Below are 27,406 nucleotides of genomic sequence, written 5' to 3' on the forward strand. Positions count from 1 at the left end.
TATTTCACAAAAATTTATTAAACTTAACATAATTTAACTTACCTAATACTGCTATATACTATCTTACATTTATACAATCAAAACAAATGCATACCACACTCTATAATAAAATGATCAAATGAGATAAAATAATATTGCATAAACACAATCACATTTCTATACTCTCGTATAAAAGTATGACAAACTACTTCAATATATTGGGTAACACTCACATATAAAGCACTAAAACGTGCTTTTTTTAAAACGACAAATACATTAGTTGTTTACGGTGGTAAAGTTAGTGAAGATATAAAGAAAAGTTTAAGTAAAATATCAGCGAAACTGATACAATGTCAGGGTTACGAAACTATATTATACATGACTGTAGCTACGCTTTTACTGAAGCGGCGTCTGCGCATGGACATGAAATTACATGACGAGAACGTCGCGCGGTTTGATGTCAGTTTATACTGCCGCGTAAACACTGTTATTGTCGAGTACAAGTGTTATTAAATATACGTGTATAATAATGTATTATAAACTAAACCTGTAAATAAGGAGAGAACGAAAAGTTGAAGGCTCATTTGGTATGTTGAGATCAATGACACATATGGTGCACGTCACAGTGGTCCCCGAGAGCGGCGCGCGGCGCGCTCACTCGTGCGGCATCTCCTCTGGATGTAACCAGCTGTCGTTCTCTGCACGCGCTAATTGCTTCTTCAGGCTGCAGTATAGCTTGATCAATGAGTCCTGGAAACCAATTTTATTGACGTTTTAGTATATTGTAGCTGTTACGAACCTATGAAGTTATAATCAACATTTGAGAACTATTTGAAAATGTGAGAGGTCAAAATACTATAGAATTTTCAAGTCATTGGTAGTTGTCGTCAGTTACTCTATCTTTGCTTTGTAGAATCATTGAAGTTTGTTATGTTATAGTTGCTAAAGAAAGCTTGAACTTGTAAGACGATTAACTTGATGTTACATTTGGAAATTGCTTGAATGAAATTCTAGGTACATATTTTCTTCGAAAGATCTATGCATATAGATATTTACCTTTTCTTTCTCTAACTGTATAATTTCTCTTTTCTGCCGTAACTCGTCGTCGTCCATTTTCTCCTCCAACTCTGCTTTGTGGTTGCTGAGGTAAGCAAACTCAGTCTGTATCTGGAATTATAGAAACAACAAATTGAGTTTGTTATTAGGCAACTACTACCGGGTCGTAGGAAAGTGATATTAGTTATGATGGTTAGGGAGTATTTGCTGATGCCTGAGTTTGTGAGAAAAATCTAGTTGCTCTCATTTTATTCTACTTGTGTTTAGACTTGTTGACGTGTTAACGCGATATTTTGAAATCTATTTGCCAGTACTTAGATCATTTAGTTAATAAATTAAAGGTTTAAATATGTGGCTAACAAAAACTTTTGTGGCTCACACATCAAGCTAAATCTAAACAGCAAGTTATAAATTCATATTTTGCAGTGATATAAAATCATAAACTGATATTTGCGTCTAAATTATAATTGAAGTATAAACAAGGATTACAGTCTAACAAAATTCGCATACATTTATCTAAAATGCATGCAAGCTATGGTTCAACCAACAATGTAGTCCGCACAATCTAAGAAGTCAACTCTGACAGTTGTCATGTAGTAAGAGGTAAATAAAATCGGTTGCTGTTTATGACCGATTCCTAAGTCATATCGAGTAAAAATAATTAGAGTTTGTAATCACTGGATTAGAAAATATACTAATATCTCAAGCTCTTCCGAAATAGCGTAAGACTGCGTAGAACATTGACTGATCGATAACATCAAAACAAAAAGGGTTTTGAAAGACCCACATCATTTTATACAATGTCAAAGATCGGCGTATATTAAATTATAGCAATAAAAAAATCAAGTTTGATATTCTATTTTTTAATATTTTATAATACAAGTATACTAAATGTATTAAAATAATAGACTTTTAAGAATATGAATTGCAATCGATGTGAATTCGGACAACTGACACATCACCAACCAGAAGGTTTGAAATTGTAATGGCGGCCTCTTAGTACTGTATATTATTCTATGAATAATTCGTCTATTTAAATGCATTTCTATAATATAAAGATAAATTTGATGCTTATAAATGATATCCTTTATGAAAGTGTATGAGTAACGAAGTAATGAATTAATATTATGAATTGGATTTTTTCATTTTTACGTTCATAATAACATTAAAGCGGTATATAGACTGACAGATGTCAGAGTTGACCCCTAGATTGTGCAGACTATAGTTTTGATGTTAGTAAGAACCTATATTTTCCTAGAGTGTGCCTAGTGTGTTCCTAAACGGTATATATTTAATGTATAGTTAGATTAGTTACCACTTTACAAGACAATAATCGGTTACGAACATTAATTCTTCTATTCTGTAGTTAGATTAGTTACCACTTTACAGAACAATAAATCGGTTCCTATTGTTAGGTTATTCTAGGTTTACTGTGTGAAGCGTTAACAACTTGTTATGATTCTGTTAACACTCATTAAAAGATATCTTACCTTTAGGTACTCCTGTGCAAGTTGTTTGTGTTCTTCAAATATTCTCTTGGACTCCTCGTTATTGAGGTCCGGGGAGATAGGCCTGAGGTGCGGGTCCAGCATCATGTGCATGGAGTCCAGCGCCGGGTCGGGCTCGGAGGGCGGCGGCGCGGCGCCTTCGCCCCCTGTCGACGCACTACTGTTACCTGCACAACAAAACAAAACACTGAATAAAAGAGGCATTTAAAAGAGAAGAAATAAAGCGCTGCAATCGCTTTGCGGACGTGCTATGAAATAATGGCAATCGCGCTGCAGCAGCTATTATTGCGATATCTATCGGTATATCCAAACATTTATTATAATAACAAATTTTAAATAATAAATCTCTATAGGTACCTACAAATAATTAAGAAACTCGTGTTCTGAAGCGCAGACTACGTCAACCAGAAGCCAGTACGGCCAAACATACATAATTCACCAGCGAAACAGTGGTAGCAACAAAATATTACGTATCATAAGACGCATACGCCACTAATAATAATGATGCCGCGCGCGATTCAATGACGCAATTAAAACAATGATCGTCTAATGGGAGCCAATGCGAGAACAATCCGTATGTTTGGAGGAATCGGCGGCAGTCCCACGGCACGGTTAAATACGTCAAGAGTTAAATTTACTCCGGAGTTGCTGATGTCAGACGCTTCACCTAGATTTCTTGCTTTCAACATTATGATTCCTTTCCCGCAAATAGATGGCAGCAGCGTACTAACAAGGCGTTGATAAGCTATTCATCATCGATACAAAAGTGCTTCGGCCTCGTCCAACACTATAGACACATACTGTCTGTTCTACCACATATGTTTCTGTAACCATTCCATTATTTTTATGAATTAATTTACTTGCCAGTGAGGAACCGCTTTTCGTCTATAAAATAAGTATTGGAGAGTTCACTCAATGCGGAAGTGAGGAGATGTTTACATCTATTCTACGCCTATTTCGATAATCCGTTCTATCACTTGAATAGCTTAAATATGAAAATACACCCAATATTTTCAGTTTACATACCACTAGACTTTTCGACACGTAGAAATATTTTTTCCAAGAATATTCACACAACGATAAAAACCGAAAAGTAAACCGCAAAAAATTTAATAATTAAAAATCACTAAACAGCGTCAGAACAAACGAGGAGTTCCTGAAACACGCTAACACAGAGTGTGATCCACGGTGAGGGATGGCCGAGGCTTTCCGCGGAGCGTCGCGAGTTGGGAGCGGCGGCGGGCGCGGGGGCGACACTCACTGTAAAATATCCAACTACAGCTGACTGTGTCCCTGATGGTGGTGACGATGGCTCCGGCGTCACACGCGTCGAGCGCGTCGAGCTGGCGGCGCAGGCGCGCGGGCAGCGGCGGCATGGCGGACCTCGCGGGCACTCGCGGGGACGCAGCGCGCAGGACTGTGCGCTGCACGCCGCCCGCTCGAAATACTCGGCGGGAGAGCCGGGAGCGGCCGTTGCAACAAACAAACCGCCGCTATTCGCGGACCGGTGACTCACCCACGTCAGCCCGAGCTAAATGCGGACACCGTGTGCTGCCGCCCTTCGCGAGGTTTTCTGCCGTTTTCGCTGGCAGGGCGCGCACCGCGCTCTGTGCAGCGGTCGACGACCTGCGCCCACGCGCTGCTCTTGCACCCGGCACCGCGTACTACCACCGACTCCACTCCACTCGCTCGACCGCACCCCGCTTCGCCTGCACTTGATTCGCTTCCTTTGATTCATAACCTACAGGTTATCGGTGATTGCAAACTTCGGTTGGCTTGTAAACATTCAGTAGCGGCGGCCCAGTGCCGACGATGCACTCGCGTCACATGACGCGTGCCGCGCGGCTGATATTCGCGTGGCCGCTCGCTGCGATAAATTAGGGACCAATGATTGCAGCATCGCAGCCCTAATTCAAAGGTGCGATTGCGCCGTGCATCGCCAGGCGAATGTGCAGTGCGCAAAAGCAAGCGTAGGTCCGACGTAAATGCAATGCATGTCGCCATCACAATGTGACATGTGTTAAAGTCTATAAAAGTGTCACATCACTTGGGCATGTTATTGGAAGAACTCGCCAAAAATGAAGCCCGTACTGACGGTAGTGGCACGCGAGTGCAGCCCGCTGCCCACCTGGTTACACGTACACCAGCTTGTTGTTGTGTGATAAGTAGTAAACATATTAGTCAGGATCTAACTACGAGGGAGAAAATACGTTGTACAGCAACATCACCACGTACATTCGATGCCGACTCGATGAACATGAGTTTTTTTTTTTATCAGAACGTAAACATTTGTCAGTTACAAGGCTTCTAATGCTTCTGGATCAGAATTCAAGGTACAGACTACCGCAGGAATAAATAAATAAAAAATAATATATTTATTTCGCACGAAATGAACTTTTTGTATGTTCAAAAAAAGATCTTAAAAGTAGTACCAGTCCAAAACAATCCTTTGGACTTGATGTTTTCAATCAACAGCAGGAGGAGGCTGTGACAACAGACCACAAACAGGTTGTCATCGAGCGCGAGCAGCACGTGCCCTTACAGCGCAGTGCACCGCTCGGCGTGCCAACTCCACCGCTTTAATAGCTCATTACACCCGGAGTGTAACTTACGCAGTCCTACAGAGCCCAGAATAATCCAACGCATAAATCGCAACAGCGGAAGTGGAAAACGAAGGATTTGTTTTAAGTTTCCGCAACTAGACTTTGTGTTTTAAAAACGCTTAAAGGAAATGTTTATAAATTTATGACCGATGCTGCCTAGGATGCTGGAATCCGCTTGAACTCTGAATTCCTTAGGCGAGGCGAGAGGGAGTGTCAGACTTTTACTGACTAAAAACCACCCCGTTCCTACTCCTGCTTTTCAAGCCGGAGCCCCGGTAAACCCGCTAGGTAGTCCGCAGCTCCGGAAACTCTGAATTGCCTAGTACTGTTATATGCAAATTACTGAGGGATAAAACAAAAATGTTACAAAGATACTACTTATGGGTCTTTAATTTCAAAGACACGGTAGGTAGTTACTAACGAACGAGCTACGCTATTAAGTCCCGCGATACCTACGTTAATGAACAGCATGTAACTGAAAGTGGCTAATTGCGTTACACAAGTGATAATTAACGAGCGGGGGGCGTAGAAAAGGCATCGGGAGCAAACTCGTTAACAGATCGAGCGCCTGTTGGGAGACCATGACTAACACGGCACGTTTTACGAGTGCAAACTTCGATGAACTATAAAATTAAAATTGAGAACTGTACATTCTTCTGGCGCAATCTACGCAACGGAAAGATAAGGGGAGAGATTCCTCAATGATGATGGCCTCATTGAGATTTGTCTATCAATATGTAATCCTTAACTGTTTTACGTCTAGATAAGCTCAAAATTTAAAAGCACTTTGTTTACAGAATAGGATTGAAGCATTACATTCCTATCTCAAAATGGAGATACGGATGCGATTAGTTAATGGGTTAAGGTAAAAGGAAGAACGTTTTCTACGACCAGAAGCATTGGACAGCAACGTACAGTTGGGCGCCCTTCAATAAGTTACAGTGACGATATCCGCAAAGTGGCTGGCAGTAGTTGAATGCGAGGAGCTGAAGATTTAGTAGTGAGGCTTTAAAGACCTTAGTCCAGAGAATAATCGCGTTCAATATACAAGATATTGTTTAACAAAAACAATTCCTTAAATGTCCAAACAGCCAATTCTCATGGTTGTCTAAATGAACCAAAAAAGTTTGCGGTCAAAATCACGAAATAAAACAATGGGAACAAAAAACTTTAATATGTGAATAACTCAACTGTTCTTAAGGTCGTTGTACGAATAGTTTTTTACTTCAGTCCGAAGACTGATGACCGCATCCAGTTCGTTTCCATAGATTTATTGACAAAAAGTTAACAATACTTTATTAGGGAACATTACGCATGATTAAAACAAATAATTGCTGTGGGATTTACCATCCGTAAATAACGACAATTATTCTTTTTGGACTGTATCGGATCTGGAACCATGTTCCTGATCCCATACATTTTCATTTGAGATCTTTCAAATTCCTGGCCAGTGTCACATAAGTTTACAAAGAGCGGTTTACTGCACATTTTATTTAGACGTCTCGTAATCCTTGTTTAACGTAACGTGCGATCTACAAAACATTTCGGTAATACCATAAATCTGGTGAGCGAGGGAAAGCTCTCTTTGATCGGTGGCTTTAATATGTTTTCGATTTGGCGTCGGGACGGGCCGCAGACCGCTCCGATTGCGTCAGTCGTGGTGACACCTCGCGGAAACTGTCCGCGGGCCGACACTTATTCTATTAGCGGGCCGATTTATGAGCAGCCACATGACAAGCAGGCAAATGTCTGTCTACAAAGTCGGTTAACGCTTCTAGACGTTGAAATGTTACATCGACTCACGGAAACTTTTGCATGTGTCATTAACAGAGTATTTTTTTTAAACGTTTCACTATGTTAAATAGGTGCCTTTACCCGCCCAAATTAAAATACCTTTTTACTTTACTTACTTTAAGGACGAGTGCCAACAATTCACAAAATGTCCAGACTTTTAATGTTGGGATCACGATCACGTTAGGCAACTGACAGGGAATTACGTCGTACATTTAAAAAAGTCTGATTCACCGGAGACACTTTCATTCGATCCGGAAATATCTACCGAACGTATTTAGGCGTCCTTGTGTACGATTTTAAAGCACCTAAAGGACAATAATACGCGCGAATCTGTAACGGTAGCAGACAAACTCATGACTCATTCGAGTTTAAAGTAGAAATATACATTTGTATTTTTTCAACAACTGTTTAAATTTATAACGAAGAGCTTTACTCGTAAATCTATAAAATTGAATATGCAAGTTTGGATGAGCGGACAGTTTACCATGTTTAGCAGCAGATGGCGAAGAAGATAATTTTATAGTACAATGCTATTTGGATATTTAGCGCCTTTAGTAAAGAGGGCAGTTTACAATTTCGTGCCAACTTCTACGGCGAAACTAGAACTGGGCCAGTCACCGTTAATGTGCTATATAGGTGATTGTATCCAGATCACATCAAAGAGCTGCCGGCGGGGATACGAAGCAGCAGGAGTCCGTAGGACAGATGCGACTCACGATTTGCTATCTCAAGGAAAGTCGTAAAAATCAATAGAAACGGACGTACGCTGCGTTTATTCTGGAGCTCAGGCCGAACGTAAAGTTCCAAGTATATTGATGGTACAGTCAGCGTGAGGATTGAATTCTTTATAGCGGCCGAGCAGAGTGGTCGGCTTGTGTTAATATACGTAAACCAGCAGCAGTCGAGGAATGTTGGTGTGGAACAGTTTACTACGCGGTGCGCAGGAGTGGGTGCTCAGCCACTCGGAAGTGGATTACATGAGCAACTCCTATCCTAACGTCCTATTGACAATCATGTATTTGCCTCTCATTCCCGAAACATTTAAACAGTTACATGTATCTTGTTTTCCACTTATTTTTCTGAAATGTTGCCAAAAAGTTAATGAAGAACATTAAACTTCAAGTATCAGAAAGTAAATATTTGTGATCAAATTAACTGATAAACAAACAACGTGACGCTACGCATGTTGTGCCCTAAATGGTTAATCATGATATGACAGGCGTTTGTTTTACTTTCTTTTTGCTGAGCACACGCTCAGCCAATGTTATTAATCCAGACATTTGATGGATGATGATTTGAGCATGTTATCTATTAACAATTATGTATTTTCCTCTTAATCTTGTCCAAAATATTACAATTGCAGTCTAACGCAGTGATACAATGCCTTCCGCCGCCTTTTTCTTTACTTATCCAAACCTTGTCAGAGCCACATTCCATTCGCTCCTATCAGAGGACATCACAACACATTCCTTCATAATATCATCATAATCAACACAATAGAATACTTTATTTAATCTTTTCCTTCCCTCCCTTCCATCAACCTTGCACCTTATAACTCTCTAAATAAATTCCATATTATTGCGACATGATTTCATCCTAGATCTGTGAACTTTTTGCTGGGATCACGGGTTAAAGTTTAGTTTATGCTGTAAGTATAAAATAACTGTATGAATCATCAATTCGTAAATCGGAGCTCTCATGTTATAAACAGGAAATTATTGGATTTCTTCTGCGAGCTAATCAATATGGAATGTAAAGTACTTTCTGAAATCTTTTTGGAAGCAGTTTTATCTTTTTGGGTTGATAAAATAACTAAAGTTTGTGTCATTACATTGGCCATGTTTGGTCGTTTTTGGGAAGGTTAGAAATGAAGATCTACTTCATCGCATTTCCTGTTCAGTTCAAACTATTGTGCTGTGTCACTTCTTAACAAGCTTAGTTTGATGTTTGTATTTCTCTTCTCTAATTCTCTGTGTTTTATTTACTATTAGACATGGTAAAGATGTAGAAATTTGTAAAAGGTGATTATTTTTTTCATACCACTTTTATTTTCAAGTGTACTTAACAAATACGTTTTAACAGAAGCCAAATTACCCAAACCCAGAAGGAATCTTTGAACATATTTTGGTGGAATATAGTAGCAGTAGCAGCAATAGGAAGTAATACAAAAGCTATTGGCAAAGGTAGCGTTGTGAAACTCGCGCTGAGTCACGGAGTATTTCTGAGGTGCGCACCCGAGCGCTCAACCAGCCCCTACGCCACATCTTACGTCGCTGCTATCTTACATATTATATCTACACATTTTCTTCCAGATCAAATCTTATAAAACTCTTGTTTTACCTAGTTTGGTCTGAGCGGTGGGTACATTTTAAATTATACATAAAGTTCGTGTATAGAAGCATTTTTGAAATGACTTTATGGGAGTCTATTGTTAAACCACGTAATAAAAATGTACTATGTTGAAGTAATTCTTTGACTGGAAATGGGAATATGTTGTAAAGGACGTTCCGATTCGAATCAGGAAATTATTACAATGTTTACAAGTACCAATTAGAAGATTATTATTACAAATTGCTGAACTTTTACGGGACCGAAAAATTCCACTAATAACAGGTTGAAAAATTCAAGAAACATTCTGCAAGTCAGGCTCATTTGCTGGGTGTTTGACCCTCAATTGCCTTTAATGATCAGAAAGAGAATTACATGCAATTTAGTAAATGGCTTTCTGCTAATTAGAAAGCGGGTTCCATGCAGTGATAGCTGGGCATTGCGTATAGGTGCATCGGAACATATAATAGAGCTGACGATGCGACGGCATAGAAAAACAGCGTAACGATTTCGCGTAAACGTAAGCGCACGGTGAGCGGCCGCGGCCAGGGCGCGTGACGCAGATACGAGCCCCGACCTACTTATGTCGTAGAAAAAATCAGCAGATGTTCAACTTTGAGGCGCGGGATATATCGAGCAGAATGTGTTGTTCCGAATAGAAATAAACTTGTCACATATTTTGATTGTATCTAGAGCGGGCAGCGGTTAGTCATGTCGTGATGCCGATGCCAACGGCCCGGCCGCTGCGACCAACCACCAACTATAAAGGCAATCGCGCTCCAGACTGAATCACTGTAGGCGCCGTCTGCAAAATGTCTCATCACTGCCGTATTTACGATGTTTATTATACTGGTTGTAGCGACCACATATGGTACGCTGCGGCGCTGGTTCACTCCCAAGGTCACGTGAGACCATTGCTATTGGTAACAGATCAAGATCAAAGAGAATGGCCGGTTTGGCTCCAATACAACGGTTATAAACGTAACGCGGCGTAGGCTGAAGAAAGTCTACGATCACTGACATAACACTACATGATTGTCCAACTCGAGTAACGCCTGTACGCTGTTCTGGGTCAGGTGTAATCGATGTCTCGAGCGCTTTATACATTCAATCATAGATTTGTTTAAACTGCGAGTTATTTTCAAACGAACCAGATGCAACATTCGAGACCGTTACCATAGGTAAAGGGTTACTTGTTGCTTGTTAATACTACAGAGTACACACGGAGCGTGTAAACAACACTATTTTGGAATCTTCAAAGAGGATTGTTTATTCACGTCTCTTAAAGATCTCTTACAACAAAAGAGTTAACATTGGGAATAATTTTAGAGTGGTAATTTTGGACAGTGGCCGAGATGTTACGGTCACAGGCCGGTGTGGCCGTACGAGGCTGGTGAGGCATGGAGGGTAGCAACCCGAGTGTAAGTGGCCCGTGTAATTGTTCGGTGGGAGCGTCGCAGGCGCAGCTCTAGTCGCGAATCATAAAATAATTAGCAGTGATTCATCGTCGCGCCGAAAGCGTCACTCGTCGCTGCTAGATAGCCGTTAGCTGAGAGATTTTGGCATTACCTTTTGACAGACGATTATTTCACTGTCGCCAATCGTTAGGATAAAATTTACCGCGTCATTACTGTGTCAGTCAATTCGTATTTTGATATTGATTGATGGGAGCTAATAACTGCAATACATTATTTCAGAACAAGTTCGAATATTGCGGAGTATTTTAAATGTTTATTTACAAAGAAGCAGTGTACGTACATTGTAAATCTCTATTTTTGAAATGAATTCCCAGTATGAAGATAGTTTTAGTAGACATTTGGGGAATTTGAAGTTGAAGATTGTTGACCACGCTACACATTAAGGATGTCCCAAGTAGCACAGAAGCGCTGAATAGTAGCTGAATTACTGTTCACAATGAAATCTTCAGCTGAATAAACCTGCTGAATAAGAGCGTTAGAGGCGCCTACTCAGCTGATATAACTCTGATTTGGGCACAAATTAATCAGCTGTTAGCTGAATAATGTAGCTGGTTGCACTATATCAGCGTTATTTGGGCATTATTGAAGGTAACAGTCGCCCCAAGAGCTGAATAATGACCGATTATCAGGGTATGTATTACTTTTTATACACCACAAGGGCTGAATAATAGACTACTTGTTCCTTGTTTATCACCACAAAATACACTCCAGGATATTAGCAACTCTTATATGGAGCTGACAATTCACAAGTGGCAAAATTGTGAATAATTTTCACCCTACTTCTTATTATTTTGATATGTTTTGTATGAACCATTTTGTAAAGTGTTTATGGGGAACAGGCAAATATTTATCGGGAAGTAAAACTTTGTTTTTCCTCATGTGCATGAAATTCGAATGGGAAAGAAAGTTTATTGTCAAATATTATATAATTATAGAAGAATATTTTCACGCGCTCTCAAAATATCACTGCTTTCCTGAAAATTATAGTATTAAAAACGTTGATGATATTATTATAAAAAAATTAAGTCTTTTTATTTTTCCTTTGTAATTTGAGAATAAGCTGTAAAATGAAATCATTACACTTTCTATTCAAATTCTTTTGAAATTTTCGTTAACTAAACAAAAACCAATTCTTATTTATTATTTATACATAGGTTTGAATCTAAAAAATGGCAGACAAGCAATGTGTACCGTATTAATTAAAATTAAACAGCATGAGCTGTTGAAGTGTTTACTCATGGTACATGAATCAGTGACGAGCTGATAGGAGTGGTTCTTGTGTTACACAAGTCAGCTACAGATTCATGTAAAGCTTGATAGTGGGTAACCCATAGTGATCATGTAGGCTTTATAAGAGCTATTATACGATTGCGTGTAACAAGCTGATTAACATTACACAAGTTCCACTGTGTGCAGCAAAAGGCATTATATCCTTGTTATTTGAAGCCACAGAATAACTGATTACATCATAATAGCTCACGTGATCTTTCTTAAAATGCAAGTCGTCTAAGAGTTCAGTTGTGGTCTTCAATTCAGAATGTAGCGTAGTTAAAGTCCACAAAAGTACTTCAAATTGCTTAAAGCTGTATAATACTGAACTTGTTACCTATATTAACGCTGCAAGCGTTGCAGCGTGGTCTCCGTGACGCGTAATAACGTTCTTATTCAGGTGGAAGCTCACTTTTCACCTATTGCAGGTCGAGTGTACTGTAATAACTCTTTATAAGTGCTAAAGTAACCGAAGTTACCTCGTGTGACATCTTATAATGCAGTTTTGTGCTACTTGGGGTATTAAAGTGATTTGATTTGAAAAGGTGTTGGGATTTTCCCAGTTATGTGAATTATTCAAAAGACCAATTTTAATTGAACTCTCAAGTCTCCTGATCAACTTGACCTCTAATCAATAAAGGTCAGAGGTTAATAAATATATATCATACATAATATCTACACGTAGACATTTTATTACATTCAATTAAATTGTAGACATTTTTAGTGATCATTCATGAAAGAGGTTCTGAATATAGGAGAGCTTACATTGTTCTTTTGGGAGAATCCAATAGCCCATGTCCATGGATGGGAACAGCCTGACGATTATGATAATGATGGCTGATCTTATTTCTCCAAACTGATAGAGATTAAGACCTAATAGTGAATTGGTCCCTGTATATTTTGTTGCTAGAAGATGTAGGTTTATAATTCTGTTTTAATGCAGCTAGTGTATGAAGACTATATAAATCAATGACTTTATTTGCCTTAGTAAAGTGACGTAGGGACTTAAAGGGTTAGATGTGTCTGCCAAACATATGACTCTGATATGTGGTCAGCAGCTTTTTAAGAACAAGCTCATCTATCTGAATGTATTAAATAAGAATATAATTTACCTCAAGTTCAAGGACAATCGGTGAAAATACTGTTAAATAAAATAGGGAAATTATTTTTGATGAAATTATGCAAGTTAAACGCACCGTCCGTTACCTGTTATCTTCCTTTTGAAAGAAACTATCTAATGTGTTTGCTTACATAATATTTACTGTTGACATCATAAATGTCACCACTACAAACTACAGTTCAAAACGGACTACTCACTCATGTAAACGTCAACGAACACTTGCAATTTATCGTAACCGGGTTGCACTGTTATCGAAACCTGGACGGAACAGTCTGTTTGCGGCATTTCAGTGCGATCACTGCGATCACTACGAGCACTGGGAGGACGGGCACATCGAGTACATCGAGTCGCCGTGCCGCGGAGTGCCGCGGTGGCGCGGTGCAGCGGTGCAGCGAACGCGGGCGATGCGCCGGCCGCGGCGGGTGCGCGAGACTGTACGACGTCGCACGTCGCCGAGCCCGTCCCATGCCTCCCCGATAACCTTAAATTAGATTAATTGTATCGCGCTGATTCATGCGTGGCCCGCGACGCGCTTCTTTTTGTTGACACCGGATAAATGCGTTAGCTTAATTTAGATTTGAGGATTATGAGAGGTGAATGAATTTTTTTCGTCCATGATGCACCGTGGACCGTGAGTAAATTAACGACGTGTGAACGGCCGAGATTGTATTGTAAATATTTTATACTTGCATACAATAATAACATAAACTGACGTAAGTAGATAATTGGAACAACAAAAAAATTGTTATTGCAACGTCCGTTTTAGCAAGATTAGTTTAAAATAATAAGGCATCAAATAGTAATAACAAAAGACCAGACAAGAATAACAATAAACGTGCTTAATCAAGATTTCATCATGAAGCCGAAACTACCTGCTAAGATAATGAGTTCGCAAAAAATGGGTTTCGCGTTAGCTGTGAGTTAACCGCACACATTCCGAGTAGCCGTGTTGAGAGTAGAGGCGGTGCGAGGCAGATCGTTCGCTGGAATCATGGGGAGATGTGTTCGAGCCGCTAGAAACGCCGATACTGTATAAAAATCAACACGTTTGTTTATTTGAGCAACGCATAACGGGCGAGGTGCCCGCCGCGGCGGCACCCATGAAAATATTACGACTTATTTACTTTACCGCGATACTGTTCTTACCGCATTGACGTCTGCTCTCTGACTCAGCAGGGCCGAGACACGAGGCACGCCTCACTTAACACTCACACTCATTTGCAGCATTTCTGTATGATATTAAATGCTGATACACTGACACATGCATTTTGATCATTTTCGCATCCACAGACAGACACCAATACCCATGTTACCAGATACCAGTAGGTACTAACATTAAACTTATAAAATTTTCTTTTGATACAGATCAAGAAATTAAATTATTTTATTCAATACTAGCTTTTGCCAGTGGCTTTGTCCGTGGTCCCGTCGTTTTAGACCATAACCTACCCCTGTTTCAAATATCATCTTGATCCCTTCAACCATTTTGACGTGATTGAGTAACATACACACAAACACATAGACGTACAAACTCACAAAAATTCGCATTTATAATATTAGTAAGACTTCCCTTGTTCTGCTTCGTTTCTTAGAGCAACAGCAGCAAAAACAATTTTAATGTCTGCAGGATTAATTCTATACAATAATACAACATTAAGCGATCTCAGTCAAATAGGTTTTACAGTTTTTCTATATGCAATTAACATAAATACACATCTATAATCATTTGCTTGAAAACTGCAAAAAGTATTATTTTCCAGGATGCAAAACGCTATAACAATGTAACTATGCAAGTAATTATTTGTGATAAAAACATATTCATTTGTTAACGTTTAATAGCGGAGGACAACAATGGTCAGACATAATATAAACGTTATGTTTTATATGGTAGCGGTGTGTAGTGCTTTGTGACATTCGCGATGTACTTGCCCAACGCGCCGCTTGTTGCGACGGCAGGAAGCGACAGATAAACAAAAGGCGATCCGTCTAGCCATCTGCGCGGATGCTTGTCAATACCGACAAATGACCATCATCTAATGAATTCTCAGATCTAACAATATCAACCGCCATTGAGTATTTACATTACATTTGGTGCTTTTCCGTTACGAATAGGTATGTCTGGGAAAGTTTCAAGAGTAGACGCGATTAAAGAAAAATTGTTGAGCTGGAAGTCTGGCCGAGTGAATGACATAAAGATTTAGTTATTACCCGAAACAGAGCAGAAAGACAAGGACCACTCTAACAGTAATGTCTACTGAGAAATATAATTTCCTTACAAACTAATCAACAAGTCAAACACGATCAAACGCATGCCAAACGTAATGATTTAGAACTACGCACGAACGAGAACCGCTCAACCAAAAACGACAACAGAGTTGCAGCACAAGTAAAGACTTCCTGGATTTGGTTCTTTAGCGAGAATAAAACTAGGAACCATCGGTGGGCAGGAACAACCCCGTTACCGATCTAACAATACTTTGGCTTTGCGATCGGTCGTTGGTCCCACACCACCCGGTTCCTAGAAGGTAAGCGGACACAGTCTAAAATAGTCGCGGCCCCTTCCGAGAAGCGTGACTCATGTCGGGACCGTCCTGAGCCGCATCTGGACCGCATACACACACGCGTATAGCTAATCAATACATACGTCACGACTGCTGCTGTTTTTATGACATTTCTGCATGCGCACGTTAATATTTTGTGGTCGATATAAAGATGGGGTTGGAAAGTTTCCTTGTAAACTTCCTGGAAATTGGATGCGATGTTCGTGATTTGATTTCGTGATGGCAACACATTGAACAGGTGAACCAAGACCCGTTATTAAGGAAAAGGACACAACAGGCTTAGGCAGCAGAGGCCGAAATCGAAAAAATCCTCCTTACTCATGTGATTTTTGGTAGCCATTGCCAAATCTTGGAAATCCAGATTATCAAGAATGTTTTTGTACAAGGAAAACTAACAGTTTTATAGTTCGAACCGTTTCAAAGAAGTTGGCCATCTTGTTTTTATGCGACGTCCGACGAGATATTCCTCCTTTAGCCGAGATTTATTTTGTTGCTGAGTTAGAAGCGACTCGACTTAGTCATGGAATTCTCAATAAACTCCATTGGTGGCGGGATAGCGTTCTGCGAACTTTGTAATCAATACAAGAGATTTATTGTATAAATGGGGCTACTGTTTTGCATTGTTTAGCTCCTAGGAACTATGATTTGTAATTTATTTTTGCTTCAAGAAATCGGGTCGGCGTATTTTATTTATTTTATAAATTATTTAGGAGTCGATGAGACGCAATCATTGTTTAATTTAATACGCAAAATTCTAGGCATTACCGAAATAAAAACGCATGAAAGCACAATCGAGGTCATGGACTCTCGGTATTTTTAATTTCGTCTAAATTAGTTTTGACGTTATTTATTTAAAGATTAATGCAAACTTTCCTATCTTTACGAGTAGTGAAATTAATTCATAAAAAAGACTGAAGAATTGCTCATTAACGCATGGCGCCACGGCGCACCGCAGCCAGTCCCGCACTCCACGCAACTTGCGCCTACGCACCTCGTGGTACGTGCAGGTTTACGACATTCACGACATACACGCAACGCTTTTATTGCGAACCAGTAAACTCTGCTATTACTAAACACTTCGACGTTAACACCAATCCAATTTGACCCCAATGTGTCTGTTGCAAGTTTAAAAAAAAACACACTTCTATTATGTTACTGGCTAAATAAATACGCGCATGATCTCATCCAAAATCTAATCTAGAACTCGGCGTGTATGAAAAATTCTAATAATAATAGTAATGCCGGAACTACAGCGGCGACCTCTCATTTATTGTAGAGAAATGTAAAATTATTCTATGTATTCTGGTAGAACGCTTCTCCATTCATCAAGGCGTTAGTGGTTAGCAAATAGGTTACACGATAATTCTGGCAATGTTTGTGCTAATATTTCTTCCCCATTGACAGTTTCTTTAAACACAAGAACTAAGTCAAAGAGGCGTGACTATAAACAGAATTGTTGCAAGCAATAAAAATAATAATATCAAACAAACAAGATTGGCTCGATCATCCTCATATAAACACATCCACTTATAATGTACAGGATGATTCACTTTGTGTTTAAACGCCTGGATTAGACGCAGTAGTATCTTTTAATACCGTACCGCACTTATTTCGAGCAAAGTGCAAAAATAAGTTATGTAATAATAAAACTAGTATAACATGTCTGTTCGTATGACTAAGCGCTTGATATTTGAGTGCGCGGTATTTGCTGTCAAATGGCGGCGCGCCTGTACCACCGGCTTCTGAGAACTGCTAACACTATGCATTATAATTAACATTAGGGATCTTGTTGTTGGCCAGATTGTAAATGATACTCCAACATATCCTCCGCTAGAGCTTCAGTTAACTCTGTTTTATTTGTGTGAACGTCCGTTGATGCGTTGCATGACAGAATGACAGATATGTATGCCTACTACTGTTTTGTTGCTTCTTAACCCCTATTGTGTTCATAAGATAATTTCATATGCATATTTTGTCTTATTTTATAAGCATTTCACAACAGAACTTTGGGTTCTAAAGTAGATTGTTGATCATGATTTTTGGTATACATTAAAATTAATTGTATGTATTGTTCTTGACATTGATTGAAAAGGATGTTGGTTATATGCAAACAACCTTTTTGTATTTCTACAGTCAGTAATGCATTCTTGTGAAACTTGTGTTGCCAAATTAAAATATTATTTTAAAACTGAGAAATCAGCAGTACTGGAGGAGTTCTTACTTTCTGGAGCATAATTCATAATGCATTTTAAACATTTAAACTAAGCTTTGAAAATCCACGACTAACATGTCTTAATTATCTGAAAATAGCAAATTTAATAGCTTAAGTTAACACGACAAAATAAATAACAAACGATAAAAGGTCAAAAATAACGAAAACAAACGGCAAAAACACAGTTAGTAATGTTAGTAAACAAACAAATAACAAAAACAAAGCGACTAGTGGTGCATCTGAAACTGCGTACGTAACAAACGCTAGCGTGCTGAGTCACGGCGTGTCCTGCCAGGATCGGATATTTGCACGCGGTTACTCACGCACTGATGCACCCGCACAGCTTTAGACGACAATCTCCGATCTGAGTTACGGCTGCCACTTGTCTTGTACTATACTATAACTAACTATCGCATTAAATATAACGTTTTATGGCCTGCTTCTACTTATCTCTAGGTAGATTTGTGTTTTAAAGATTGATATAGAAAATAGTAGTGAACGTAGATACTACTATATTTTGTTAATCTTTATATGTTATAAATCAAAGACTTTTGTCACTTTTGTTTGGTGTTAGAGATTAAACTTATAATAACGTATGGAGTAGTTCCTCAGAGATAAACTATAAAAAATTTAATGGTTCTTTGAAGAAGAAGTTTGTTCGTTGTTTGAAGAAGGTATGCAAATAGAAATAGTGTATTACTTTTTAGTACAAAAATAAAATCTATCAATGTCGAATGTAATTATAATTAAGAACAATAAAGGAATAAAAACCAAAGCCGAAATGAGAAAGATATTTCGATTGGAAATGTAAGAAATTAACCAATAAGTATTGAACCCTACTCTGTATTTTGAAAAGACAGGCTCACTATTAACCCCTTGCATTTTTATGTTTCACAAAAAAAAATTAGATCGAATGAAGTGACAAGTGCAAACAACAAAATCTTGTCTTGCGATGTTTTTTTAGGATCCGAAACAGGCGATCAAGACTTATTTGGCCGTACAAAAAGTTTATAATGACGTATAGAATCAGACTGAGTCTACGCTACAAGTGTATCTAGTGCCAATTCTTTTTACATCAAAAAGCTCTTCTGGGACAATACGTTACAGACTGCGACCGTCTATAGTTTATTTTCGCTTCAAATCGTTAGATGACTCAATCTCTAACACCTTAATTCCACATTAAAACAATAGCAATAAAAATAGGGAGATTTATGAGCATTTCTAGTGTTGGTACGTATTTATATAGAGTTAAGAGCCATTTTAAATGAGTCTCACGTGCCTGTACGTCAGGCGGGCACACGTGGTCAGTAGACGTATCTGTGAATCATCCAAAGTGCGCTACTATTCTTATACCGTACTGTGAAATATTAGTTGCAAAACGATTATAATCTCTCCTCAACATAAGGCCATTTTTAACGTAATTTGGTGTCTACGGTAATATTTCGTTATACACGTATTGTTCATATTTTCATGTTTCAAATCAAATGTTTTCATGAATTGTAGTTTTAGATCGTGCAATACAAAGCGTGCTTATATAGCCCTATATCACCAGCTTCAGTTACAAATAAAGTACCAAACACGATAGAAGTAAAAGTTTCGATTCAAGTTCTGTTTTCGACCAAAATACGAACTGCGAAATGCGCACTAAATTCCATGACGGCGTGGGTAGACGGGAAAAAGTTCAAGTTCACGTACGATTTATGTAAAACTATTCACAGGTAAGACTGTCAATTTAAAAACACTGTTTCGATTGGTGAATTACTGTTAGCGCATATAAAAATTCTTTGGTATTTACAGACACGATCACGGTCAGACACAATACCAATTAACACAAAGAGAAACAACACATTTTAAAATATATAAATAACAATGATTTTTGAAAACAACATCGAAACCCTGCATGCGTGACTCACCCACAGTATAGTATTTATCAAAGCCAGCAGTATTTCTCACTTCCACATAATCATCATAACTGATCGGCACGTCGAGCAACTCCCACGAATTCTGAAAAATTAAACAATATGCTTACAATCAAAAAGTCACAAGCCACTAAAAATAAAAACAATATAAATAAAAAAAGTAAATTCATATATACATATAATACAATATATTGTGTTAGTTGGTCCTTCACCAATTTTGCTATCTTCCACTACAGAATTTCTCGTCTTCAAGGGATAGGGCAAGGTAATAACAACATACGGTGTGTAAGACTTACTGGATCCACTTCGATCTGTAATGGTGTTTGATATCTCGGATCGATCGGTCTCTGAGACAGATTCCCGTTGTACTCTTTGACGGGCGTCATGGGACTGTTGGCGGCGCTGAGCCTGTCACAGTAATTCTGGTTGTAGTCCTCCTTCCTTACGGAGTTGGAGTTGCTGGTGACGGACGGGCTGCGCGTGGACAGCTTGTCGTTCTCGCGGCTCCAGTAGTGGTCCATGTCGACGTGGCGCGGGTTCATGTTGCCCACGTTGTAGTTGGCGATGGGCGACAGGCGGCGCGGCGAGGACGTGTCGCTGAACACGGCGGGGCTGCGCGCCAGCAGCGACTCCTGCGGCGTGCTGGCCTCGCTGGCGCCCGCCGGCCCGGGCGAGCTCGACGTCCTGTTGATGGTCACGGCCGACCGTCCCGCTTCCGTATACGCTTCGGGCTTTTTAAACTGCTGTGGGATCCGAACCGGTCCTATTCTGTTATGTACATCCGGTTCATCTTTAGGTAAAGCCGAGGTTTTGGGGTGCGCCTCGGCGGCCATTAAGTTCTGTAGCTTACTCACTTGAGTTTCGACGAAGCTGCGAGGCCGGGGCGGCTGGATGGTATGGTCGATGTTTCGCAGCAGTACGGGGTTGGAGGCGGTGGTGTCGGGGTACTGTGTCGGGATGTGTACTTGGGACAGGATGCCCTGGTCGGTGTCGGTGTCGAGGCTGTCCTGCGTGTCGTATTGCATGTACTCGTCCTCGGAATACTCCGAGTCCTCGTCCTCGCAGTCGTCGTAGTTAATGGGCGTATCCGCGCCGGGGAAGAACTCGCACAGCGCTGACATTATGTCTACCACCTGAAACATTAATACACGGTATTAATATAAGGCTTATACATTTTAGTTAATTTTGTCTTTTATGATTCAAGTCAGTGAATAATATAGTTATGGATAATGGTTGGTTCCTATTGTTCTACACTAGCATTTATTATCATATAAATGTTTTATTTTTTACATTCCTGAACCTTAATTTCTTTTATTTTAAAAATTGCTTCAGAAGAAATAGGTTAACAGTTTCTCAATACACATTGAATTTTACAACAATTATTTTATTACTTTTAATATACTCACGACACTAATAATTTCAAGAGTCTGCTGCAGTTTCTAGCCTACATAAGAGTATATATGACAAAATAAAACAACAGCTAAACAGCTCTGCGACAGGTGGCTATTTCAATGAATTACTTGCTATTGTCTATTTGTATTGTTTCTAGTTGCCAGGTGGCCTGTGCAGTACAGTGAGTAATCGCTTTATAATAGCATAACCTTTACTATTGGCAATAGATAGGCCCACTCATCATTTATATTTGCACTAGCTATATCACGCGACGTGGCCTCGCGACGCACAAATGTTTAGATAGAAATATATCATTCATACATAAGAATAATTAAATTTAAATTAATCTTTTGACTGCCAGAAAGCCACAAACAAACTTCGATTGCATTTATTGCTATTATTGTCATTGAATTAGTTTGTAATTAACTACATTAACTACATAGAAATATAACAAATCAAAATTCGACTTATGTATATGGAACGGAAGAATTTGAAGTTTGGCGCAGAGGGCTTCTTATTATTATATTTTTATGGTTGACATAGCAGTCAAAAGATTATAAGATATCTTACAATACCTACGAAAAGGTCTTCTATCTAACACAATGGCGATTGTCTAACTTAATTAAAATAATAAAATTACAATTGTATTGTCTTATGCTTACTTTAGCCATGCTGGGTCTCTCCGCTGGAACTTTGTGCCAACATTGTGTCATTAACTGCTCTATTGGCTCAGGACAACCCTCTATCAAATTTGGCCTTTGACCTAGAATTTTACAATAAATACTTTTTTACAACAATTACTTTCAACTTATCTAAAGATCACACTAAAATTAATGAAAACACAGAAGAAAGAAGAATTAAAAAAAAAAAGAATGACAGACAAAAATTTAACTAGTTCTTAATTTAAATATGATATTGTCAGATCTCAAAGGAGTATTTAAATCAAATGATGTTAGAATGATCTGCAGTATTTAAGGTAAAACATAATAGATGGTAGGCGGAAGGCTGACTGAATCACATTGTAATGATATCATGATTCACTGGAACTAAACCTTTAATAGGTTGTTTTATTGTTTAGGTTTGATGAGTAAACTGGTACAATAAAGGTTGACTACTTATGTATTCTTTTATTGAGGGTCATAAAATATGGCATTAAATTATAAGCTATAAGGTTTTAACTGGTAAAACATAATTTCATTTATAGATTAAGACATGTTGCTATGCACGCTTTTGATAATACATAACATATTTCTTACAATTTGCTTGTCATATTAACACATACATAAGTAGGTAGTTCATTAGTGCAATGTCATAATTTTGCTAAAGTCTTAGTCAGGAATTAGTGTAAGAATTTATTTAATATCACTCACAATAGTTTAAAAGTAAGTATAGGTATATAGAAAATGGAGAAGATTGAAAAGTCACGATCCTCAGCATGAACGAAAGGACATATATAGTAAATTAAAAATCCCTCAGCATGAATTGGTCCATGCATAGCCATCAGACATCTTTCCCTAGTTACGAGACACTCATCAGTACTACTGTACTACTTACAACTAAATCAGTATATAACAGTACCTGTATGCACAGCCCACATTATCCTAAAAGCTGACCCTCCTTCCTCGAAAGGTTTCCTCCGGGATAGTACCTCCCATAGTATAATACCCCATGAGAACACATCACATTTCTCAGTATATGTTGACCCTTCAAACACCTGTAATAAAAGAAACATTCATATAAGGAAAATGATACATAATTTACTATCTTTACTAAGAATAAAATTATCAATAAGAAAGAGCAGAATAAATAGATTTTAGTTTGATAAGATATTGATAATGTTTTTATTGCTGTGTACTTATAAATGTGTACTGAGCAATGTACGGAAATGTTGGAATGTTGTTCCTGATGTTTGGCCTACTTTGGACAATTTTTATAAGTATATCCTTAAAACATTGTTTAGGAGTGATTGCTACATGAGGTTTTGAATAACATTTTAGATCAAGCAAATTTGAATACATATTTAGATTCAGTTGGATATCCAGAGGGATTTATTTAGTCAAGCAAGAGGCGTATCAAAATAGATTTTGTTTATTGGCTAAAATAAGATAATTAGCTACATTAGGATTAGAAGCTGCTCTTAAAAATACAATCAACAGCATATTTTAGTTAACTACACAGTAATTTAAAAACAATCTTGTAACTATTACAATTAAATCTGGTGTTAATGAAGTAGGTTGATTAGCAGAACCACAAACTATCTAGATAATTATATTTGGCGCCATTTAACTATATCTGTTTATAAGTCTTATCATTATATTCACATAATAAATCTACTTATCAATGCATTTATCAATATATTTATTGTTTCCTTGTTTACATATGAAAATGTGATCTAAAGTTTGTGCAGAAACTTTATCATTTCTTTCAAATAGTAGATTGTTTTAATGAAGAGATAAGATTTGGCAAGCACTGCTTAATGTCTGGCTAGATTGTTATTTAGATACAAACTTACACTTTATCTAAGTACAAAGTCCTTTTTGTCTATGAGCTTGATCCTGCCCATGTTAGTACTATGTTAGAATTAGGACCTGTTGCACAATGTCTAGATAGCCACTTTGTACCAAAAACATTACAATTATCTGTCACTAAGTTGAGGGTCACTTATATGAAGATTGTGAACCCAGAGCCTAATGTATTTATTTATATACATACAAATATTATCAGTTTCATTTGCAATTTAACAATCTTTATATTATCATTATGACCTTTTAGTCCAATATGCACACTTGTTTGGTAAAGTTCAAGAATATATCTTATTTGTATTCATTTATTTAAATTCTTGATTTTCCTTTAAATCCCAGAAGGCAGATTGATAATATGCTTTATTTACTTTAAAGTGATTCAAAGTCAAAGGATTTATTTGCTAACTAGCTTTTGCCCGCGACTTCGTTCGCGTGGAATAGTGACTTCCGGCAAATTTTTGGTTTTAACCACATAGTTCCCAATCTCGCGGAATCTCTTCAAAAATGAGACGTAGAAGATATTCCAGGGAACTCTTCAAAAATCAACATAATGAGCTCTGCGTTTGAATTTAATAGATGTATACTCACTTAGGGCATTGAAAAAATTGTTTAAAAACGGACTTAAACTAAAGAAATATTATAATCTTTCCGAAATTAAGATGAAAACTAACTTAAAACTAAAGAAAGCTACGAATTACGAATTTATAACATTTAAAAAAGAAATTATATTACAACCTATCCTCTATGCTATAATAACCAAGCTTAAACTAAATAATTTAAAAGAAACGACTTAAATCTAATCTATCTAATTAATAAATAAATTAGACTTACAATTTTATTAAAAAACTAACTACAATAACTACTAATAAATCGATATCAAACTAAACCTACGTTAAATAATTTAACCAGAAAACCAGAAAAACCCAACAAATAAACTTATTAATTGTATTTACAAATACAACGAAACCAATTTATTTAGAATATACGAAACAGCAGGACCACTACAGACAAATAATCATACGACTGATAATACACTTTTTCTACGATAGTACCGAAGCGCTCGGCCGATACCCAACCAAATGAATGTAACGAAACCATAGCGCGATCTATTTCTATTTTTATTTTTTGATTTTTGAAATAAAACTATCCTATGTCCTTTCTAAGGTTCTAAACTATATCTGTACCAAATTTCAACCAAATCCGTCAAATAGTGGCCGAGATTAATGGTATAAGCATAGAATAGTGTTCGACGTGATTCTTTAATTTGACATAACTTTTTTATTTATGAACCGATTGACATGAAACAAACACTAAATGTAAATTTAAGCATCCCACAATATATTCGTGAAAACCGCATCCAACTCGGATCAGCCGTTTCTGAGATTAGCGCGCACAGACGAACAGACAAACAGACAAACAGACAAACAGACAAACAGACAAACAGATAAACAGACAAACAGACAAAAAAAAAGTTAATTACATTTTTGGGTTCGACATCGACATAACAATAACCCCTGCTATTTTTTTTATTTTTATTTTCAATGTACAGACAGCACTTTTCTACGATTTTATTATATGTATAGAATATAGATGAATACAGTTATATAAAAGGTTATATTATAAAAGATTCTCAAAGCAAATTAAAAAGGGTATTTATCATGAAGTTGATTCTACAGTAGTGAATAGAATAGTAGAATGTCAGTAGCCATTCTTTTGATGCCGCCAACATAGATGAGACACAAATTTTCCTCAAACTTTATAATATTATGTGGCGGACACCTAAATCACGATTCTCACTTTAATTTTTGGTACAACCATTAACCAATTGTCACTTCTCTTAGAATTTAAGTCCTAATTCTATTTTTGGTGGTCAAAGGTGGTGGTCCAAGTGATGTTGGACACGCCACATATTCATTAAAGTAATCAATCTCTAATTTATTTGCATGCTCCGGCTGTAGCCCTCTTTAATTTGCACTGACTCCATAATAAACATTAAGCCTACTTAAAATTTCAACCGTTACTTATCAATAATGTCTAATGAAGACAGGATCACACACAGATTAATAATATTACAAAGAATTTGTTATCTATTAGACATGAAGCCTGTTGTCAGGCATTAAACTCTTATAGAATATAGGTGATGAATTATTCTTATCTATGCATTTTAAATTATTAATTATTGAAATTCAATCTTTACTTTTAAAAATAATGTTTGTTTTTATAGATATCACAAATTGTAGATGTTGATTGTGATTAGTGCAATGTATATTTACATTCCATTGGTAAAAATCTCAATATCAATATGTTTTAAACTCTTCGGTAACATTAAAGGTGTAAAAAGTTTGCATATAGTAGTTCAATAAATATTGGAAATAAAATGAAAATATTAAAAGATTATTAAGATAATAAAGTTCATTGGAAACAATAACTAACCTCAGGTGCCATCCATGCAGCACTTCCTTTGTTATTTGTCATGTAAGTAGCTTTGTCTGCAGCCGTTCCAAAGTCACAGATCTTTAGCCTTTGCCCTCCTCCCACTAGTAACAAGTTTGGCGGTTTTAAATCCCTGTGTATCAATGGCTTTGGTTTCATTGCATGGAGGTATGCTACACCCTGGAATGTTACAATGGATTATTTTACTATATGTACACTTAATCATTTGATTGCTCACTTGTCCAAACAAATAAATAAGTTTAATTTAATTTAAATCATCAATAATAACTGTCACAACCTAATAGTACAATGACATGAGATATTGTGTTTTGATGAAATATGGAAACATTTTATATAATTGAGACAAGAGTTCACAGATATCTAGTGATTAGAACTAAGAGTATAACAAAATTTTAACCTCGGCACATTGTCGAGCCCAACTCATTGCATGAGCTGCGGTGTATTTAGGTTTGGGGCGGTTGTGCAGCACATTGTATAAGGAGCCTCCCTCCGCGTACTCCATGACTAGACAGACGTGGGCGCCCTTCGTGCACGCTCCATACAACCGCACGATGTTCGGATGTGACACACGAGACAACTGTCGCACTTCTATTGAAAATTCCCGCTTCTCAGCCTCAGAATTAATGTGTTTTACTGCTACTAGTGTGTTTCTCCACAAACCTTTCCATACTACGCCAAACGCCCCCTTGCCCACCACCTGGCGACACAAATTGAACACTTATAGTCCTAATTAACGTTCTACTGCTTAATAAAAACCAAATTACGTCCCAATATTTACCGATAACTCCTGAATTTCATTGTAATCTATCTCCTCCACAAATGTCTGCTGAACAGGCGAGTCTTGCACATTGGAAGCCATGGGTACACTTAATATCACATTATCAAAATGACTAGCACGTTAATATAACGTTATTTATTAAGATCTACCTAATTTTCTTTATAAAAATGTAAAAATAGTTGGTTATCTCAATTTTCTCAGTATTGTTTGGCAGAGAAAAGCAACTGCGACAAGGCAGCCATCTTTGAAACTGTAGAACAAATGTCACACCGTGATAGTGGTGTATCATTCCGATAAACGAAAAATCGTAAATATGGTGATTGTTTACGTTCCAGTTTTTACCAAAGATTTTTTTTGTTCCTAGATTATCGACTAATTTATAAACATAGAATCATTTTTATAATTCCAATAGAAAAAAATACTTTTACTTCGT

At 37.6% G+C, this 27,406-nt stretch overlaps 1 protein-coding gene across 2 annotated transcripts; it reads right to left on the minus strand.

The window, feature by feature from the left end:
* LOC118271699 (mitogen-activated protein kinase kinase kinase 7) lies at positions 1–27,231 on the minus strand. Of its 2 annotated transcripts, XM_050693569.1 has the most exons (11): positions 26,974–27,231; positions 26,593–26,892; positions 26,175–26,354; positions 22,798–22,933; positions 21,882–21,982; positions 20,682–20,960; positions 20,124–20,570; positions 19,822–19,912; positions 2,526–2,710; positions 1,036–1,146; positions 1–729 (listed from the first exon to the last, which is right to left on the minus strand). In XM_050693569.1, exons 1-11 carry the CDS (start codon positions 27,052–27,054, stop codon positions 634–636), a joined length of 2,007 nt encoding a protein of 668 aa, XP_050549526.1. In that variant the 5' UTR covers positions 27,055–27,231; the 3' UTR covers positions 1–633. The 2 variants fall into 2 exon arrangements, with proteins under 2 accessions (XP_050549526.1, XP_050549525.1); XM_050693568.1 differs by having other exon boundaries at positions 20,124–20,960.
* Between the last annotated feature and the right edge of the window lie 175 nt (positions 27,232–27,406).

The sequence above is a fragment of the Spodoptera frugiperda genome, chromosome 5 (assembly GCF_023101765.2).
Source record: "Spodoptera frugiperda isolate SF20-4 chromosome 5, AGI-APGP_CSIRO_Sfru_2.0, whole genome shotgun sequence".
Lineage (NCBI taxonomy): Eukaryota > Metazoa > Arthropoda > Insecta > Lepidoptera > Noctuidae > Spodoptera > Spodoptera frugiperda.